The sequence below is a fragment of the Hippocampus zosterae genome, chromosome 1, assembly GCF_025434085.1.
Source record: "Hippocampus zosterae strain Florida chromosome 1, ASM2543408v3, whole genome shotgun sequence".
Lineage (NCBI taxonomy): Eukaryota > Metazoa > Chordata > Actinopteri > Syngnathiformes > Syngnathidae > Hippocampus > Hippocampus zosterae.
Window position 1 is genome coordinate 16097501 of NC_067451.1, and position 22300 is coordinate 16119800.

A 22300-nucleotide genomic window follows, 5' to 3' on the forward strand; every position below is an offset into this window, starting at 1 on the left:
GTTGAAGTGAATGTCACTCAACTCACCTCATAATAAGCAGCACTCTCTAAATTGTCCCTAGGTGTGAGTGTGAGCGTGGATGGTTGTTCGTCTCTGTGTGTGCCCTTCGATTGGCTGTCAACCAGTTCAGGGTGTCACCCACCGACTGTCCGAAGACAGTTGGGATAGGCTCCAGCACCCTACATGACCCTAGTGAGGATAAAGCGGTTCGGAAAATGAATGAATGAATGAATGAATGAATGAATGAATGAATGAATGAACGAATGAAAAGAAATCTGAGATACTTTACTCACTGTTTTAGTTTTTCTTTTTATTTATTTATTTTTTTACTTAACCAGACATTCTTATTTAATATTTCAAACCTCGGTTTGTTGACTGTCACAGTGATGGGATTTTTTATTTTATTATTTATTACTAGAAAAAAAATACAACACTCTAACATTGATCTTCCACTCTGTTGCCTTCACAAAAAGCTGCAGTGTGTGAGGAAGAAACAAAAAAGCTCAACGTGGGCGTGTATTTTGCTAATAGCAGCCTCGTATTGCACATGACTCAGCATTTCAGCCTACATGAGTCAGGGTTGCATCATCGGAGGGCTCATTTGTGATAAGACCCTTCTGTCCCGCTCTGTATTGTTAACACTGAGCCCACGAGTGAATGATATTTAGATGATTTGAATTGTGTGCATCCAACGCAGGAAAATCAAGACCAACTACTTCATCGTGTCGCTGGCCTTCGCTGACCTGCTGGTGTCGCTGCTAGTAATGCCATTCGGCGCCATCGACCTGGTGCACCAGCAGTGGATCTACGGCGAAACCTTCTGCCTGGTGCGCACCTCGCTGGATGTGCTTCTCACCACCGCCTCCATTATGCACCTGTGCTGCATCGCCCTCGACAGGTCAGATCCAAGGTCGAGGTTGGACCAAAAAGCAGATACGTGCCTAGAAAACTAACAGAAAATTATGAGCAAAGTGTGTTTGTGTGTGTGTGTGTGTGTGTGTGTGTGTGTGTGTGTGTGTGTGTGTGTGTGTGTGTGTGTGTGTGTGGCAGGACATCTTGCTTGGCAGCATGGTGATTGACTGGTAAGCACATCCAGGCGGATATGCTTACCAGCGCAGAGGTGCAGAGGTGCAAGGTTCGATTCCCGCTCCATCCAACCTGTGTGGAGTTTGCACGTTCTCCCTGTGCCTGAGTGGGTTTTCTACGGGTACTCTGGTTTCTTCCCACATTCCAAAAACATGCATGATAAGAGTGATGGAACGCTCTCAATTGTCCCAGGGTGTGATTGTGAGCGTGAATGGTTGTTTGTTTGTGTGGCCTGCGATTGGCTGGCAACCAGTTCAGGGTGTCCGCCGCCTACTGGCCGAAGGCAACTGCGATAGGCTTCAGCATGCCCGTGACTGTTGTGAGGATAAGCGGATTGGAAAATGGATGGGTGGATGAATGTATTCTTGTTTTTATTTATGTTTAAACTTTATTGAATTAGGTTTTGAACTTATTAACCGGCTGTTTTGATGCACAAGACACCTAAGAACAGTTTTCATTGCTGTAAAACGTGGCTTAATACATGCTGGTGATGATTTGAGGTCCAGATGGGTCACCATGCAATCTGGCAAGAGGTGGTCCGGCAGCCTTTCTTGTGACACGTGTCATGTGCGACGTCTGTCAGAGTCTGTTGGGGCATTCACTGGGGATGAATTCTTCTCTCCATGCGGAATGATGGAATTCAGAGGGAGCGAAAAGCCCTTTATTCTTCACCTGTGTCAGGTCTTACCAAATTATGATGAAAACACTATGCAATACTCCTCATGTGATTTTGAGTATGTGTGCCTGAGGGTGGGGGAAGTTCTGGCATGGGGACTGATAGGAGGCTTTGACCCTGGTCTACATTGTCCAGCTACCCCGCAACTCCTGGACCTTCTGTTCACAATTCATTGTGAGATAATCGGTTTCTATTAGCCCATGTGGGACCCCTGCAGTCATCATCATCACATCATACCTCATCTTCCCTCTCACTGCTATTCCCTTTATTATATTTAATTTGTTTCACATGGTAACTGCCACCTCACATAAGAGGAATAAACAGAATGATAGGAAATAACCCACAGTGAAATTAATAAAATGAATGTTTGCGACAACCGCTACATTGCCGCTGTTGGTCAAGATCACTGAGATAAAGATGTAGACTACACATTTTGGATTCTCCTGCTCGGGTTATTCACTTTGTGTTCCAATATTATGTCAATTGGGAGCTGTGCCTGTTCCGCATAGACAAACTTTTTACCCTCTGCTGCACTTGGCTTTAGTGACCTTGTGTGAAGGTTTGAGGCTGTCACGGACTGCCTCCCTCAGGTCTAACTATGTACAGGACAGTAATTAGTGCTGCATAGTGATCCAGTTAGTGGCTTGCAGTCATTTTGGGGGCACCTTGCCAAGATTAACAAAAGTTGTTTGTCTTTCAGTGAGTATCCATGTTGTTGTGAGCCTCAAGCATCATTGAATGCTGCATGCCGATGCCTTACTGCAGCCTCCTGTACATGTGGATCATTTTACTTATGATCTGAGTGAGATCTAGACATCATCTTGGTAGAGTTTCAAAAAGGCCCGGATGTGATCTACATATTCCTTAGATATGGTTCACAAATATGGGCTACTTGTGGTCGACGTGATATGCCCTACCTATCACATCTAGGGTTGGTCCGGATGTGAGCTACAGTACATACAGTCTAAAAATAGATATGCTTCACATATTGTCGATATGTGGTCAAAATGTTTTTGGGGGTCGAGGCTCGATTTTCATTCCTAGCACAACTTTGGCATTGTGTGTGGTCTAAATCTGTGCAGGAAGGGGTTTTGGAGACGTACATAGCTTGGGTCAGTTTTAAATCTGTGTTTTACGCTGTTGTGGGTATGAACACAGCCGACTTGATTCACTGCCAATAGAAGCAGTTCATTTCATTCATTTCAAAATTGTCTTGCGGGAGGTTCAAAGTCCATAACATGGTGGCAGGAGAAACTGATGTGCTGGACTCCATGCAGGAGGTTCAATTACACAAAGTAAGTTTGTAAGGGATTACAAGCAGACCTCCACATGGGCCAGGGGGATCACAGATCTGTGAAGTGGGCAATTTGAGATTGCTTTCCACTCTGATTGTACATGGCCGCATGGAGGGAAGTTGCTGAAGTCTGACATGTGGCATGAAAGTGATTTTGCGGTCTCCTGAACCCAGCAATTTGTGTGTGAAGAAGTCAGCTGATGATTGGTGCTACTGCATGTGTGCCGGCTTCATGGCACTGCATGAGAGTACCTATGCAGTAACACGGAAGCTCAGAGTACACCCTGTATTGTTGTAAATCCATCGAAGACTGTCTGACATCAAACTGTCAGTTGTGCCGGACGCATATCGAAGGACACACCCCGGTTATGCTGAAACACCCAGTTTGGCGTAGAAGGACCTGCCAAAAATCCAAACAGACACAGAGAGGCTTGTGCCTGCACTGATATCAGGAACACACCAGCACTTCTGCATGTACCATCGACGGTAATGGAACCCGTCGTCTACAAGTGCTTGAGATAAAATTTTCAGAAGTGGAGATGTCGTCCATAATGTATGTCTGCAGTCTGTACTTGTATATGATCCGTGTGTGATGCACATTTCCTTTACATGCGGTCGAGATGTGATCTTTAAATATATATATATATATATATATATATATATATATATATTGCGCGTCGTCCCGCACGCGGTCTGTCCTTCCGTCTGTCCCTTTTCAAAACGTACCTACTTCACCGCGCCGCTGCGCGCCGCCACTGCGCGCCGCCACTGCACGCCGCCACTGCGCCGCTCAGGCAGTGGCTCACTACGATCGCGCGGGCATCTTAGCGAAAAAATGTTGTCTACCCACAAGCATTGCAATGAAATTGTTAGTTATTTAGTAGAGCTAAACATCTCTTTATTTTCGCGATAAGCAATGAAGATGAACAAAAAGTTGAAGCAAGCAACAACACTTTTGTGGACCGAAGGCCCACCATACCAGCCTTCCGCAGGAATTAGCTGATGAGCTGCCCGGAGGGCGGCGAACCTCCACCTTACCAGCCTTCGGCAGGAACTAGCTGATGAGCCGCCCGGAGGGCGGCGAACCAACTAGTAGTCTATATGTGTTCCCAATTTGAGCCCCATATAGACTACGTGTGGTTCAGAGTTGATCCTCTTGTAGTATACTAACTATATGTGATCCCGAGTTGATCTACTTACAGCATAGTATAGCCTACAGGCCGAGATGTGGTCACACGCAAACTTTGATCGCAACACGTTGACAGCTCTTGTGAAAGCTCTTCATAAATAAAGCTGTATCGTATTGTATTTTATTCTTTTTAGCGTAGCTCCCTCTAGTGGGTGCATAATGCAATCACATTCACTATTGTAGCTTCTATTCTATGCGCCTTATAATGTGGTGCGCATTATATGTGATATGTGAAAACAGTTTTTAAATAGGCCATTCATTGAAGCTGCACCTTATACTCCGAAGGGCCTTATCGTGCGGAAAATACGGTACATCTAGTCTATATGTAGTTCTGATGTGATCTTTGAGGTGTCTCCATGTGTGTTGAACCTTCATATGAGTCGGCTGCTCCTGGCAGGTTTTTTCTGTCACAGAATGTGGGGCGCTTTGTTGAATGAAGACGCGGAAATCGAGAAGAGACGCATTCAGTCATCTCGTTTACAGCAGCTTTCACAATCAGACACAAAAGAATGGAGCGTTTGGCCTGCAGCGGGCTTATCGTCTCTTGTTCAACGAAGGCATTGGGAGGGCAAGAAGACAACAGGAGGGGAAACGGAGAAAAAAGCATGAGAAGTGAAGTGAACAGCTGCGCCACACAACCTCTCCTTCCTTCCCAAAAAGAGCAACGGAAGAATGAGGAAATGAATGAAGACGGATACTGAGCCACAAAAGAGCAGAATGAAGACGTGACATGCTCAGATATCATAAATCATATCATAACAAACTAAATGTGTTTTTTTCCCCTTATTTTTATTACTCCAATCTATAGTGTTGACACAGTTGTTATACCACAAACAAAATAAATGAGCACATATACAGTATACTGTATATATTATGAATATTACAGTTAAGAAACATATTCATCAGCTCTGCTCAACGAAAATATATATCTCGAAATTGTGTGAAATGTCTCTTTATGTATGTATTTTTTTTTTTGCTTTTGTTTGTTAGACGCAATCTACTTTCAGTCTACATGTGGTCCAGATATTGTATAATCTGCATGTGGTGCAGATGTGCTCTTCAAATAGCATACATGTGATCCAGATGTGATCTACTGTACATCTACATGTAGTCCAGATTTAGATGAGTTCCAGATGTGATCCACATATCGGCATTTTCAACTTCATCTAGTCTACATGTGATCCAGATTTTATCTCCATCTCGTCTAAACATGTTCTGGATGTGATCCACATATGGTAGAGTTCTCAAATTCTTAAAACGAGGGCGTTTTGCAGCCCACAGGATGATATTTTTGTGGCCCCATACTTGAGTTTAAACTTTGTGCCGACCACATGTTTTTGCTGTGTTTTTGCCTTGGCTGTTTTGTGTGTGTGTGTGTGTGTGTGTGCGTGTGTGTGTGTGTGCATGTGTGTTATTTATTCATTTATTGTCACTTTCTGGCTACGGTGGTTCAGGCGGATGACAGTTTTCAGTCAAATATCATTCTGAAGTGACACCAACCAGAAGGAAAAGACATCCTGTCCTGGCATGTATTTTCAAAAAATGCCATGAAAAGAAAGATTGGCGACAAGAACAGCCAGTTTCAAGAAAAAGAGTGGACTGAATATTTTTTGTTGTGCCCATGTCTTGAATGTGCAGAGAAAATTGAGGGGCTGAAGTAATTTGTCATTACTCAACTAGACAGGCTGAGGAGTATGCAAAGTACAAGAAGTTGACAGAGGGGACCAGATCACCAATCTTGTTCAGGTTCTGAACAATCGTTTATGTTCAGAAATGTGATCGATAAAGATTGCAAAGGGTGGATAGATACGTTGCATGGCCGTCACCCAGGCCAGCTAGTTAGCACATATGTTTCACAGTACCGAGGTTTAAAAGCTCCCGAAAGCGAGCAGACACTGTGCTGTTGTTGTCAATACTGATCAATTGTCACACATAAACGGGAAGTGGTGTCAGTGCAAATATGGACGTGAAAATCGTTAAATGGGTGTGATGGTGCGTCAGACAACACAATCCTTGATGTAAGCAACTGTTCAGTGGTGAGTCTGCTTTAGGGACAGTGAGGGCAAGTTCCCCATCGCATTCAGGATTGTTTGTCAAAGGTCTTGTTTATATTTCATACAGTGCAATTGTAAAATCAGTGTGTCTCATAGTTTGAACTCTGCCTAGCAACAAGCGTGTGGCATCAACAGGAAACACAACTTCAGCCATTTTATAGTGAATGTTTACACTTTTTGATATGATGTTCATTTTTGAGAATAATTTAACTATATTTAACTATATGTTTGTGTGCGTGTGTGTGCATGTGTGTGTGCAGGTATTACGCTATCTGTTGTCAGCCTTTGGTGTACCGCAACAAAATGACACCCATGCGCGTGGCCCTTATGATTGGCGGGTGCTGGGTGATCCCCACCTTCATCTCCTTCCTGCCCATCATGCAAGGATGGAACACCATCGGCATCGACCACGTGGTGAGTGTCCACGTCTAGCATTGCAACTGCTTTCCTTGAATTACTAGGAAAGCTTTACTTTACTGTTATGCAATTGCAGCTTTTTGGGGTAAATGGCTGACATTTATCCGGGTTCGTATTAGGAGTGTTGCTTGAGCTACAATGATTTTTATTTATTTATTTTTTTTAACAGAAAAGCAACAGTTCAACTTTTTAAAATCAGGAAATCTCTTTAAAAAAAGTCTCTCGGAGAAAAAAAAAAGCCCATCACGATTGCAGCTTTTTGTCTTGAAAACATGATACATCGTACTGTGTGAGGCAAATTGTGGTCACAGCAGATTGGTTTTCTCACCCTACCACGATACCACCCCTTTCCTCCCCAGTACAGTCAAACTGCACGTTTTATAGAGTGACCTTTTATTGTGGGCAGCCAAAGGCTTATCTCAGCAAAGGGAAAGTCCTCACTAACACAACCGTGGACGGATTTGCTCTCAATACTTTCTTTATATAGGCCCGTCGTGTAGAAAGAACCTTTGATATTTGAATTCAGCTCATAGAAATGGCACATGATTGCTGTGTTGTACTCATAAAATCTTTTTGTTCTGACTTTATGATGATGAACGATGATATTCTCCTTTATGAGGAGTAGTGACTTGGAAAATAGATGGATTTTTTTTTCTTAAATACTACTTTTAAGAAACGATGAAAGGAGAATATGAACTACACAGATGAAGCCCGCAGATGCTTTTTATGGAACTCACTGACACCCCTCGAGGCAACGACCAAAACATGTTGAATTGTTGCCCATTAACAACAGACACATTGCATTAATCCTTTAATGAGTCCTTTGTTCCAAAATAGCCTTTAAAAAACTTTTAAAGAAGATATTTCTTCTTTAAAAGACAAGGCAGGCGTCATCTTGTCAGACCAGAGCCTCTTGTTTTGACCTCCCTCACCCTCACTTGGTGACCTGGCTTGTGGTCCAATTTTGCCCAAACACACACACACACACACAAACACACACACACACACACAAAGAGTAGTTCAGTGTCATTTGTCACTTTTATTCCTTTCTGAGGGTCCAATTAAAAGTCCTGAGCACTGACAGTGACTCAGTTTTGGAGAAATTCCACATCTAGATGGTCTTAGTTAGTTTGCTTTGTTGTCACAGACGTTTTGTTGAGAATATAAAAATATCTATATCTATATATATATCGCGCGTCGTCCCGCACGCGGTCTGTCCTTCCGTCTGTCCCTTTTCAAAACGTACCTACTTGACCGCGCCGCCACTGTGCCGCTCAGGCAGTGGCTCACTACGATCGCGCGGGCATCTTAGCGAAAAAATGTTGTCTACCCACAAGCATTGCAATGAAATTGTTAGTTATTTAGTAGAGCTAAACATCTCTTTATTTTCGCGATAAGCAATGAAGATGAACAAAAAGTTGAACCAAGCAACAACATTTTTGTGGGCCGAAGGCCCACCTTACCAGCCTTCCGCAGGAACTAGCTGATGAGCCGCCCGGAGGGCGGCGAACCACCACCTTACCAGCCTTCCGCAGGAACTAGCTGATGAGCCGCCCGGAGTCATCAGCTAGTACATATATAAAATGATAGAAGTGAGTGAGAGAGAGAGGAGGGGTGAGGGAGGGAGAGATCAACTGATATGAAATACTCATATCACGATACCCTTTTCACCCATATCACTTGCCCAACCCACAAGGATATAGCACAGTTTTTATCTTCTGTGAAAAACGACTAATATTACTTCTGCTTACTGAAGCTTTTCGACCAGCTCCACGCACAATATACAGAACTAGCTGGTTCGCCGCCCTCCGGGCGGCTCATCAGCTAGTTCCTGCGGAAGGCTGGTAAGGTGGGTAGACAAAATTTTTTCGCTAAGATGCCCGCGCGATCGTAGTGAGCCACTGCCTGAGCGGCGCAGTGGCGGCGCGCAGTGGCGGCGCGCAGTGGCGGCGCGCAGTGGCGGCGCGCAGTGGCGGCGCGCAGTGGCGGCGCGCAGTGGCGGCGCGCAGCGGCGCGGTGAAGTAGGTACGTTTTGAAAAGGGACAGACGGAAGGACAGACCGCGTGCGGGACGACGCGCAATATATATATAGATGATAAGGACTGGGCCGACCCTCAAATGTAAAACGGCGAATGTGTGTGGGGTCCACTGTACCTTTCAAGACGTGCATAGCATAAGGAGCAGCACATTGTACACTGAAAAAAAAAGTTGTTTTTTTTTTAAAAAAAGATGCTGTAACACAAAGAGAGGAGCAACACGTGTAGATCACTCTCACTGTCATGCATATATTTATTCTCTGCGGAGAACAACCAATTATGGTGCGGCTCACTGAGAAGTCATAGCGTCCGCTTGTATATCCAAATGTTTCTATTATAGTGCACCCAGGTGGCCAAGGTGCACACACCAGGAGCAGCACAATGCCCATTGAATTAAAACAAAAAAAGTGTCAAAAACTGTTTCATTCTTCACATGCTATTAACCTGGTAACTCTGCCCTGTGAGGTTGACGCGCTAACCACTGGACCACCGGGACCCCCCGAATATTACAAATATCCATTGTTATTATCGATAAATACCTCATAGTACACTTTTGTCTGTATTTCTCGAACAATGAACCATGTGCTGCTTTACCAATCTTTTTTTTTTCCCCGAAATGTATCGAGTCCTGCTCAGCGTTGTGTCCCACGTGCACGCAGATCGACGAGCGTCGCCACACGGAAGGCAGCAACACCACGTCGTGCGTGTTCCTGGTGAACCAACCTTACGCGGTGACGTGCTCAGTGGTGGCCTTCTACATCCCGCTGGTGCTGATGGTGCTGGCCTACCAGCGGATCTACGTGACGGCGCGGGCGCACGCCCTCCAGATTGGCGCACTGCAGCGGGCGGGTGGCGCCTCATCGTCATCGGATTCGGCCGACCAGCAGCGCAACCACCGCATGCGCGTGGAGACCAAGGCGGCCAAGACGCTGTGCGTCATCATGGGCTGCTTCTGCCTGTGCTGGGCGCCCTTCTTCATCACCAACGTGGTGGACCCCTTCATCGGCTACATGGTGCCCGACCAGCTGTGGGCGGCCTGCTTGTGGCTGGGCTACATCAACTCCATGCTTAACCCCATCCTCTACGCCTTCCTCAACAAGTCCTTCCGCCGTGCCTTCCTCAGCATCCTGTGTTGCGGGCGCAAGCGCTACCGCCGACCCTCCGTGTTGGTGGGCCCGCGCGCGGCCTGCGCCGCCACACGCATCAACGGCTCCACGCACGTGCTAAAGTAGGTGCCACTCTGCCACTGATAGGCTCAATGCCACCATGAGTTTTGACTATTTTTTTATGAGAAAAATCTTTTTATGCTGAAAAAATATCACTATGTAGAATTGTGATATCATTATTTCTAAAGTTTTTTTAACTTTATTTAAAGTATTACATATTGCCTTTCACACTTCTTATGAAGACAAGAGCGTATTCTCCTAAGATAGGGGTGCCCAAAATGTTTGGATCAACTTTTCGATTTTTCGATCAACCAACCGCCCGCGATCGACCCGTTACCGCGCACACACATACACACGCACGTCGTGATGAGCAACAGCCTGACATGGAGGCATGCAACGCACTTTTGCAGCCTGTTAGCTATCGTAGCTGACATATACCATTTTAAAGTGCTTCCCTCGGCCCTCTAGATTCCTATTCTTTGCCCGTGCCCTCTGTGAATTGTACACGAAACAAACTACAAATGAGAATAATAATAACGATAAAAGATATAGTGCAACAGTTCTGATCACAAGTTGCAATTGCAGACTGCTGAGCGCCAACAACTTTCGGCGAAGCAGGTCACGCGCCACCTTAGGTTGAAGATTTACCTGCTTTATTTTATTTTATCTTTAAAATACTTGTTATGAGAATGGTCGGATGATTAGGGTGCAGTGTACATGAACACAAAAAATATATATTGCTAACATGCACAAAGACACACAAATGGTTGTTTGTTTTTTTTCTCCTCTGCATCCCTCGCGATCGACCTGGGACCAGTCCGCAATCTCCCGGTCGATCGGATCGATGTAAGGGGCACCCCTGTCCTAAGAGATATCTTCTCCTCCCGCTTTGTGTTCCAATACTTTTTTTCATGTTGTATATTATTTACTTTAACGTTTCTACTTTGGAGCCCACTTCCACGCATGATATCATTTGTCATTGATATCTGCATGACAGCATTTTGTCTACGTTATCATTGAGCCCACAAGCAATAATTCTTATACTCTATATGATTCATTAAAGGTGGGCCAGACACTAAAAAATAGTAAAAATAAAAAATGAAAAAAAATCACTGACACCCACAGACAAGAAAACTAAATGAGCATATCAAATCATTATCGCGACACATCAATACAGGATTAGTCATCATAGACCGTATAAATCTCTCCATTCTTTTCGCAAGAATCCATTAAAATGTACTCTGTAAAATAAATGAATAAATAAAATAACCGGAGTGCCTCTTGAGGCTAAATGAATCTTGGGAGTAAATTGCATGATCCAGCGTGATAAGTACAAGCCATGCCGTACGTGATGGAAAAATGTGGGTGTGAGACCCAGCGATTTATTGACAAGGAAAAAGCTCTAATGGACACGGTGGGTACATGTGCTGCCTCTCTAACCAGCGACGACGCATTTAACACAGCAGATGTCAGGTTGAGAAAAGTCGTGTTTTGTTGTTGTGGTTGAACATCATTTGGGAGGCTCTGCTGGCTGCCTCCAAGAGTTGAGGTCGAGATATACACAGTACAGCTGACCTCACATGTGTATTATACGTCAAGAGGAAAGAAGCGCAAGATTTTCTGCTTTTCCATTCACTGTATTTGCAGAACTGCAAAAGTCAGATAACTACAGTTCTTTCCTGAGGCCAATTGAGCATTTACATTGCCAAAAGTTTGAGAATATTTTTTGCTTTAATTTTTCAGCCATTTTTCTTAGCTAAATTATTCATTTTGTTTTCAGTTATCTTGTTAGTTTTAAGGACTTGGATTTAAGTTGTGTTTGTTTAGATATTTTGAAGGCTTTAGATGTAAGTGTTTAGATTTGAGGGCCTTTTAACATCTTGGATTAAATATCTTGGATTTTGAGGCCTTGCATTTTGAGTTTTAGTTCTTGGATTTAACATTCTAGTTTTAAAGGTGTGGATTTAAGGTTTTAGTTTGAAAGTCTTGGATTTCAATGTCTGGATTCAAAGACATGGATTTAATGTATTTACCATCAGGACTTGGAATAAGGATTTTGATCTGAGACCTTAAATTTAAAATTCTTGGTTTGTGAACTTGGTTTCAAGTGGGAAGTTTTTAAGGTTTTACATTTAAGATATTCATCATCATCATCATCTTCCGAGCCGCTTGATCCTCACTAGGGTCGCGGGGGGTGCTGGAGCCTATCCCAGCTAACTTCGGGCAGTAGGCGGGGGACACCCTGAATCGGTTGCCAGCCAATCGCAGGGCACACAGAAACGAACAACCATTCGCACTCACACTCACACCCAGGGACAATTTAGAGTGTTCAATCAGCCTGCCACGCATGTTTTTGGAATGTGGGAGGAAACCGGAGCACCCGGAGAAAACCCACGCAGGCCCGGGGAGAACATGCAAACTCCACACAGGGAGGCCGGAGCTGGAATCGAACCCGGTACCTCTGCACTGTGAAGCCGACGTGCTAACCACTGGATACCGGGCCGCCTTTAAGATATTCATTTATGGATTTTAGGTCTTTGTTTGATGGATTCAGATTTTCAGACTTAACCTAAGGACCTTGGATCTGAGAACTGAATTCTAACGATGTGCAGCAAAGGTCTGACTCTTCAGGATTTGGGTTTAAGTGCTTTGAGAACTTCGATTTGAAGTACTGGTTTTAAGAAATTGGGTTAAGGTCTTAGATTAAACGTCTTGAATTTTAGGACACAGTTTTAAAGACTGGTAATTAAGGTCTTAGTTTTAAGGACTTTGGTTTTACATTTTTGCCTTAACGGTATTGGTTTCAATTCCTTGGATTCAAGGTCCAAGCTTTAAGGCTTTGAATTCATGGTGTTGCATTTGAGAAATGGATTTGAGGTTTGCTGGATTGAAGGCCTGAGTTTCAGAAATTTACATTTAAGGACTTTAATGAAATTACTTTCATTTTAGGTCATTCAGGACATGGATATCAAATTTTTGATTATTTATATTTGTGGGTTTAGATGAAAGGGCTTCGGTCTAAATACGTTTAAGGCCTAAACACTGTTGTTTTTTTTTTCTTGGTTTAGTGTCGGGAAATTGCTATTGTTGTTGTTCCTCTGTCCTGCAGCTGTTCCCCATTGACCAATCAACGACCACACAAGTTGTTGTTGTCGTCGCTTTTATTGTGAAATCCCACAAAGGAAAACAGTGGTGGTCTTAATTGGAAGCATTTAAGAGTTTCTGAATATTATTTGGATGTAATTAGCTGCCAAAAGCATGTTTGACCTTTTTGTCTGCTGCAGTGTTTAGAGCGTGTGTGTGTGTGTGTGTGTGTGTGTGTGTGTGCGCGCGCGTGTGCGTGTGTGTGTAGAGATAACAATGCCTTGCAGACATAAACAAAAGCAAAGAGAGAAAAATCCGAACAGAAAATGTTGCTCTCGACTGCCAATCACAATAAGCTCTTGCGCAAACGCGCGTCGCACAAACACACTTCGCAAATAGGCACAACATCGCTGCTCCTCTCAAGCATTTAGCCCGCAGATTTCCACACACTAAAAATGCGGAAGAGCAACTTTTTCCCTTAATTTGCACTTGAAAGGTTTTTATCCCTCAAGGTTTACATTTAAAGTTGCACTTTTTCATCCTAAATTCAATAATACACCTTTTGTTGTTTAAATTCCGACTTGCAACTTTTCATGTAAATTGGCGCTTGAAATATGTTTCTTGTTGACCTTCATATTGTTATGAAGTTGTGCTTCGAAATTTTGAATTGAAGTTTGAATTTGATATTAAAGGTTTTTGTTATTTAAATTCGGGCAGAACATTACAATCCAAATTTGTACTCATGAATTTGTGTTTTGTAATGTGAACAAGTTTCAACTTCTTGCTCAGAACCTTTTGTTAGGTAAAATTTTGCTCTCAAAGTGTTTTGTCTTTGAATTTTGCCATCAGAGTTGTTGTGCTGTCAAAATTTTTGCTCAATGATTTTGTTACCTCAATTTATACTGAAAAGCAACTAAAATATGTGTTTACAGGTTTTTGTTGCTTAAATTTTCAGTTCTAGATTTGCACTTGGACAGGTCCTCCCAAAAACTATCTGCACCCTCAAACGTTCCAGATGCCTCGAAGAGTCTTATTTCGTCAAATAATCGTTTATATTTGGCACTGACAACATCCCATGGGTCGAGATTGTCCCCTTTTCTCTAAATTGCATAATTCTCACTCTCGAATTGATTTATTTTCATTTTTTTAACCACGTTGCTGAGAATAACTATCATACCACCTTGATTTCAGACCATAAATCTACTCGGAGAGATTTGGATTTTCATTGATCAAATCAATGTTCAACCTGGAGACATGAAAAGTGGTTTTGAGAGGGCAGGTTATTTCATCGAAGAAATTCTTGACAGTGGGTGATTGATGTCAAGATTTCAGAATCGGAAACACTTTGTGGACAAAACATTTGTTGCCTTACGTTACCAGAAAGCATTAATCCTGATACAATACAAGTTAGTGCTCTAATGTCTTGGAATTTCTGACAAATGTATCTGCTGTCCATTTGCATGAAGTTGACGATTATAGTCGTTGGTTGTTCAAAAGGAGAATCATACTGTCTATGGATACGGCACACGTGTAGCTCACCGTCTCGACAATGTAAATACGCATCCGTTCTCTCATTGGTTGCCTGTATGTGTGAACTTTAACCTTGTTCTTGACCCTCCCTTTGCCCCCTTCCCTCTTCCCGATTTTCTCCTCTTTTCTTTCTCAACACATTTTTTTTGTTTTACTTTCCATCCATGCTCATCTTCATATCCTTCTTTCCTTGTTTCTTTTTGTGCTTCTCGCCCTTCATTTCCATCTTTCAATCCGTCCTCTTCTCTTGACCTGCTTCACTCCTCCCTCTCTCATATCCGTCCCGCACACTGTCTTTTTTTCCGACACATCCTTCATCGATTCATCCTCTCTCTATCCCTCCCTTCCTTCCCATTCATCTGACACTCTTCCCCTTTTTTTACACCTCGTTTGCCTTTTTCCTCCCCGTTTCAATTCCTCTCCTTCCTTCCATCATTCATTTCTCTTTATTCTTCTTCTTCCTTTTCGCCATCCCTCTCCATTCTACCCACCCTCACTCTTTCTTCTTCTCCCAACATGTCCTTTCCCCTCTATAATTTTTTACGTCCCCTATTTCACTTCCTTTCCTCCTTTCCATCATCCTTTTTTTTCTTTTTTTGCTCAAACCCTTTTGTGACTTTCTTATGGTTTTATTTTGCTTTATTCCACCTTCTTCACCTCTGCCTGTCATCTGTCCATTTATGTTCCTTTCATTTCCTCACGTAATATTTTGCACATCAAACGCCGTTGTACATTTTCTTGCATCCTCTTTCCTCCCGACCCAAAATTCCCCCCTCATCGTATCTCTCTGGTTTGTCTGCCTCCTCCTCTTTCCTCCTCCTCCTCTTCTTCCTCCTCCTTGTCCTCCCTGCTCGTGTCTCCAGCAGCTGCTCCTCTGCCTCCAAACTGCTGCTCTGGTTGTGCAACACCAGGCCAGTGCCTGTCTAGCCGCTCTAAGCCTCACCTGCAGGCTCGCGCCCTCTAGCTCGCTCGCTCAAGTGAGTCTGGCGCACACACACATGCACACACATCTCTTTCCTATATTGATATGAATTACCAATTGAATAAAATCAGAGAAAAAAAATCTTTACCGAGTTTGACTTCATGTCAGACTTTGTTCAAAACGCTTTCATTTACAAAAGTTGATCCATCCATTTTCTAATCCGCTTTTCCTCACAAGCATCGTGTAGATTAGAAAATGGATGAATGGCTGGATATGTACATTAAATATGCTAATTGTATATCCCAAAAAGAGTACAATTGTTGATGTCCATGTGTAGTGGACAAAAATATCTTCTATCTAAATTTCTTTGTTTTATTTTGCTGTTTTGTTTTATGTTACCATGGCGCATAATTGTGTGTGTGTGTGTGTGTGTGTGTGTGTGTGTGTGTGTGTGTGTGTGTGTGTGTGTGTGTGTGCGCGTGCAATCAAACCACCGGTTGCTCGACGAGCTTCTGTTGCAGATTGCAGCGCCATTTTCAGAGCTATAAGTGAGTGTCCGTGGTCATAGCTCTTTGAATGGTACTGCAGTATGCACACAGCTGAGCGGCCATGTGTCCAAACCCGCCCCCCACGCCCACGCCGCAGGAAGATGAGAAGATTCCACGGAGACGGACTTCTTGTGTGTGCACTCGTGTGTGCATATGTACGAGTGTGTCATAGAATGTCGTAATTCTAATCAAAACTGTGTGTCACCGTAGTTCACAAAACTTTTATCTTAGCCCCTAAGGTCTGTAAATCGTGCCTCCGCCAGGAATGACAGTGGCAAATAACCCTGTTTACCCTTTCCCTTCCATTCGCATGCTATGCAACCTGAGCATATTAGTTTCTTTTGACCCGTGAGTGTGCATCCTTTGAAGTCTAATACCATATTATTTGAATTGGATAGGTTATTAGTTGAGCAGTGTGTGTGTGTGTGTGTGTGTGCGTGCACTCGCACGTACGAGTGTGTGCTCCCGTTGGCTGGTTTAGAAAGGGTAAAAGGCACAATGCGTCACATTTAATGACACAAATGGTTCTTTTTTTTTTTGATGAGCGCTTGTTGCCAGGGGCAACGCCGAAGCTTGGCTGCAGTGTGATTGCGAGGAAAGCAGTTTAGCTCAGCTCCTGGAGCTTTCTGCTCTGTTTGCTTCGTCTGTGGCGCTAAAGATGAAAGTTCATGTGCATCATCACATCCTGTCTTGTGATTGAAGAGGGCCAATGTCAAAATATGAACATTTCTTCTAATCAAGCAGGCAGGCGGGTCCTCCGCATGAGTTCATTTGAAAATTCAGCCCCCGACTCTCCACCCGAAATCGGTTTGGCTCAGCAAACGCGGCAGTGGATTTTGGAAGGCTTGTCTTTCAAATGTACGCACACAATAAAGTCTCAAGAAGCCCTGCCTGGAATGAGAATGAAAGTCTGCCATTTTCATTGGAAGCGGCCATTGTCAGCAAAATGAAAGCCACGTCGATCATAAATGGACCCATAAAATCCTCAAAAAACTATTCAAGAAAAAGGAAAGTCTGCAATTTTGATTTGTAGCGACCATTTTAGGCCTTATTTGTTCGTTCTCCATCTGAACCTACAAAGACCGACTCCTCATAACACATTTTGGTTTTGAGATAATGCTGACACAATGATCATAATTTTCACTTTGAGGCTATATCCGCACAAAGTACGTCAGAAACACTACCATAACAAGAACCTAGAATATCAGTAAAAACAAAACAACTTGAAATTGTATGTACAGTATTTGTAATACTTCAAAATAAAATTGAGATCCTTACTAAGATACTTCTCATGAAAATAAATTTTTAAAAAGATTTTGAAAAATTTCAAACGCTTGAAACAAAACATTTACAGAGAAAACACACGACATTTTAAAACATTGTTATTCAACAAATGGAATCAAACAGCATTTGAATAGCTGTCCACTGTAGTGACTAGCATACATCACATAAATACCTTTAATGCAATAACTATCGACAGCACTGACTGATCAGTATGTTCGACATCAAAACTCCCGATTAGAGAAGCTTTTAAATTGTAGTGCACTGCCCAACTTTACTGTCAACATTATAAACAGCAATTGACAAGCTGTCAAGTGCCGTGACTGAGATGAACGAAAGGGTTAAAAATGCACTGTAACTTGAACTGATTGCGTTTTATTCTGAGCGCATGACCTGCATGGTGACATTTGGGCACAATTGTTGTTGTTTTTTTACTGCGGTCGCAATAAAAACTGTTCCAGTAAATGCAAACTTTATTGTTGCCATGACGACACCACATCCATCCAGTACGCGCTTTGCGTTTGTTGACTTCAACTTCAAACTAACAAGTAAGGGTATTGACCTGATGGCGCCTTACTGGAAGCCTTCATGGACGCTGAACACGTGTGCGCGTGTATACACACACACACACACACTCTCAGAATCTCTTCTTCTGAAAGTGATTAGTTGTGTAATGGTGCGCCACGGCTGTCACTCATCCGGAAGTAATGAACCTCTAATCTACTGTGAGATGCTCAACACACACACGCACACACTCACTCATTCATGGAGTAGAAAGTAAAAGTTTTCCCTATGTTGTTCGTCATTAAATCCAGTGCGTGCTGCGTTCCACGGGTGTCGAAATAACAAGACTGCAAGACTAGTCATCTCATTTCTGCCCGACTACACACAGATGGGCGTTTTGTTTTGTTTTTTTTGGCACCGCTAATCCACTTTGGACTCCCCGTAACGAGATGTGACATTTCCCAGTGCCACAGTGATGCCAAAATGGACCAACGATGCTTAATCCTGCCATGACATTACCTGCCCACGCACCAGCGGAATAACAAGCATGATGTTAAAACCTGTTTTTGGAGTGAGGAAGGAAGGGAGAGTTACATCAAGACCTTTTTGTCATTCTGATTGAAATGATTCAAAATGAAATTTCTGGTCACCTGTGATGTGATCTTTTCTGATCTGCTCCACTCCTTGAATCAGATGTTATAGCTGTGACATTCAGAGATTGATGTAAACATCACCTTTATCAAGATGGAGTTTATTTGTGTATTTAGGAAAGTACATGGGATAGTTTTACAACTTTTATTAAGGCAAAATCTTGATAAAAACATTTTTATTTCTCTTCGTAGACGATCTCTGCTAGAATGCTGCCATTTTAAATGGTAAATACGATGATGTTACTCTGCATTTATGTTAAAACACAGCATGTACAGACCGGATGAAGCATGGCTATTCCAATTGAACTGTTTACATGTCGCTTGTTCGAAGTGGCAAAAGGAATATACCTCCCCTGTGAATCCGATTCTGCCTTTTTTATTCCAATTGGGGTGTTTATATGGACCATTTTCATTCAATTTGGTCGGACGATGAAGTGCTATCGTTTCATCACCAAGTTAAGAATATTCAGGATATTTACATCTGAATGAGGACAATATCAGTCACGTAGCCTTGCCAGCCTTGTGTTGCATGGAAAGCTCAGTCCATACCTTCTCCTTTCAAGTTTGGTGTTGATCGACAGCTTAAAGCAGCCAATGACAATCAGTTTGGGAAGGAAGGGAGGGAGGGGGGCATTACAGCCGCTACTGAACAGCACACATGCACGAAATCAACTTCCTTATTCGCAAAGGTTGTGCGACAGCCATGTGCTAACGCAGATATACTGTGTTTTACAACAGTATGTGACCATATTTATAATTTCACACTTACCAGTGGATAAAATAGCAAGACTTGCTTTCAAAATGTAGATCACTTACAAATGTAAATGAATGGCTTCTGGTTTTTGAAATGTAAATTACATCATAAATTCTCATCAGCTGCCGGTTAACCTGGCCGATCTTTGACCCACTTTTCTCCAGATTGTCGTTACGTTTCTCCATTTTCTGTTATCACTTCCATTATTTTCTTCTCTTTTCTTTCTTACCGCCATGTTTTATTTTTCATCTTCGTGTTACTACTATTTTTATTTTTATTCTTCGTGACAGGGGTTCACTCTGGCCTGGGGAGTCAAGTTCAGCATTCGCTTTAATGATATCTGGCGCCATCTAGCGTCATGAATGGGTATAATGTCTACACCCCGAATATAAGACGACCCCCACTTTTTCAGTCTTATTTCAATGCAAAAAACACCGTCTTATATTCGGGCCAATATAAGATAAGAAAACCTTTTGTTGTGTAATTTTTCTCACAATGGAGAAATTCCCAATTTACAGCAGCAACATTATTAAAGGGAGAAGTAGAAGAAGAAAAAGTATATAAATAAATGTAAATTATAAAATATAGATATAAATATGTTCACTTTGACATGTTGTGCCTTCCTTTATGTGGTGCGTGTCAGGTATTCGGTGCTTCAGAACGGGAACCACACGGCACAGGAGAAGAAAACGCTGCACGATCATGCAGAGTCCTGTTTGTGACACGCTGTCACACTCCTCCACCAAGCCCATATGCAGGAACAGTCCACCGCGCCAACCTGGCCCAGGTCCGAAGCGACCAAGAGAGTCTGCTGAATGGAGGCCAAACCAGCTCTGGTTCTGGTTCCCGCCCCAATGTGACTGTGGTCCTGACAGAGTAGCTCCACCTGTAGGACTTTGAGGGTGTGATGTTTCCAAAGCATTGTTCATTTTAATATGGTATTTAATTTAAGAGTACATTACAACATGTGTGTGTGTGTGTGCATGTGTGTGTGTGTGTGTCCGCGCGCGCGCATGTGTGCGTGTGTATGTTTCCATGGTGATTCAACTTTACCGAATGTGATTTCTTTTTTTTTTCCCTGTCTCTTACAAGAGTGTGTGTTTTGCGGGTGGGTGTGCACGCACACATTTACACATGTGTGAGTAATAATGGGTTTGTGTGAATGCGTGTGCCTGTAAATGTATGCTTGCGTGTGTGGGCGCTTGCAAACGGACAAGATGCGCTTTAATTGCAGACTCTCAGCTTTAATTTGAAATCAGGTGAATAGTGCAGGAATTACAATATCTTTTGTATATCCCTTTTTAAGGGAGCATAAAGATCAGTCATTGTCCTTTTATGTTTTAAGAGTTGGTTGCAAATTCTTTGCAGTCAATTACTGCCTGAAGTTTGGAATGAATAGACATTACCAGCCGCTGGATTTCATACCTAGTGATGCTCTGTCAGGCCTCGAATGCAAATGTCTTTAGTTCCTGCTTATCCTTGGGGCATTTTCCCTTCAGTTTTTATCTTCAGCAAGTGAAATGCATGCCCAGTTGGATTCGGGTCAGGTGATTGAATTGGCCAGTACATAACATCCCACGTCATTGGGTCATTGTCCATCTGCACTGTGATGCACCATCTCATGCGATCTGAAGCATTTGACTGAATATGAACAGATAATATTGCCCGTAACACTTCAGAATTCATCCTGTTGCCTTTGTCAGCAATCACATTGTCAATAAAAACAAGGGAATCAGTTCCATTGTCAGATATAGATTCCTGCCCCTAGCCCACATTGCTTTTAAAAAGCTCTTATTCATCAAATTTGTAAGTGGTCTCTCAATAAGCTTCTATTTGATTTTACGTGGTTAAATACAGGGGTGTCCAAACTTTCATTTGAGGGCCACATACAGAAAAATGGAAACGTTCAATTATTCGACTTTTATTCATTAAATCCGCTCAAACTATAGATCTATTTTGAGTTTGTAAACAAAGGTGACGGACTCACATGCAAATTTTTGGCCAAATGGCGGGATACATTGTTATTGGTGGGACTGCGTACAAGGCTACTTTTAAGTTGCTTAGGTGTTCTAGGATGCCCAGGGAAAAGCAGCTGAGGTCAATGACTTAACAATTTAAGTTACTGTACATGTAGCAAATGTGCACTTAAGCTCATTGCCGGATGAGTTAGCTACCAGTTACTAGCTAGCACGAGTAGCAAACACCTTGCCATGATTCTACAATTTCTTACTACTTCCTCAACATCTCAAGACGGAGGTGAATCTAAACCAAATGGCCTCAATAACTTAGCCGACATGAAATGAGCACCTTAAATGCTGGTATTCCTATTATGTCAATAGTCCAGTTTGTGCGATGAATAGCTTTGCAGCCATAGGCTCCTCCGATGTTTCTGAAATCTATATATATATTGTGCGTCGTCCCGCACGCGGTCTGTCCTTCCGTCTGTCCCTTTTCAAAACGTACCTACTTCACCGCGCCGCTGCGCGCCGCCACTGCGCCGCTCAGGCAGTGGCTCACTACGATCGCGCGGGCATCTTAGCGAAAAAATGTTGTCTACCCACAAGCATTGCAATGAAATTGTTAGTTATTTAGTAGAGCTAAACATCTCTTTATTTTCGCGATAAGCAATGAAGATGAACAAAAAGTTGAACCAAGCAACAACACTTTTGTGGGCCGCAGGCCCACCTTACCAGCCTTCCGCAGGAACTGGCTGATGAGCCGCCCGGAGGGCGGCGAACCACCACCTTACCAGCCTTCCGCAGGAACTAGCTGATGAGCCGCCCAGAGGGCGGCGAACCAGCTAGTGGTCTCTAAATTTTAACTTTTTTCTACTCAAATTCATACTCCCATACACCTAACAGCAAGGAATTTTGCTTTTGTTTGAAACTATTCATAAACTTTCACATCTCCAGCCCAAAAACAAATCACACACTTGTGCCTCCGGTCTTTTTGAGCTAATAATGACCTTTGATGACGTAGAATGGAAAATGGTCTATTTTTGCTTCTAAAGTTGAATTCATTTTTATTCACCACAGTATTTGGAAGAGTAATTGTGTTTATGACCACTGAAAAACAAATGGTGGGCCACAAATGGTCATCGTTTGGACTG

General features: G+C 42.9%; 1 protein-coding gene across 4 annotated transcripts in view; it reads left to right on the forward strand.

Annotated features, from left to right (window-relative positions):
- The window catches only part of htr4 (5-hydroxytryptamine receptor 4), a 70431-nt gene extending 48316 nt beyond the window's left edge, over positions 1-22115 (forward strand). For 2 of the 4 annotated variants that reach the window (XM_052071185.1, XM_052071200.1), the window contains 4 exons: positions 698-898; positions 6560-6713; positions 9412-9980; positions 19835-22115. In XM_052071185.1, coding sequence (XP_051927145.1) covers positions 698-898; positions 6560-6713; positions 9412-9980; positions 19835-19913 — 1003 coding nt within the window. In that variant the 3' untranslated portion in view covers positions 19914-22115. Of the gene's footprint in view, positions 1-697; positions 899-6559; positions 6714-9411; positions 9981-15395; positions 15510-19834 lie in introns of all 4 variants that reach the window. The other 2 variants (XR_007963217.1, XR_007963218.1) reach the window with 2 other exon arrangements.
- Positions 22116-22300: the final 185 nt, after the last annotated feature.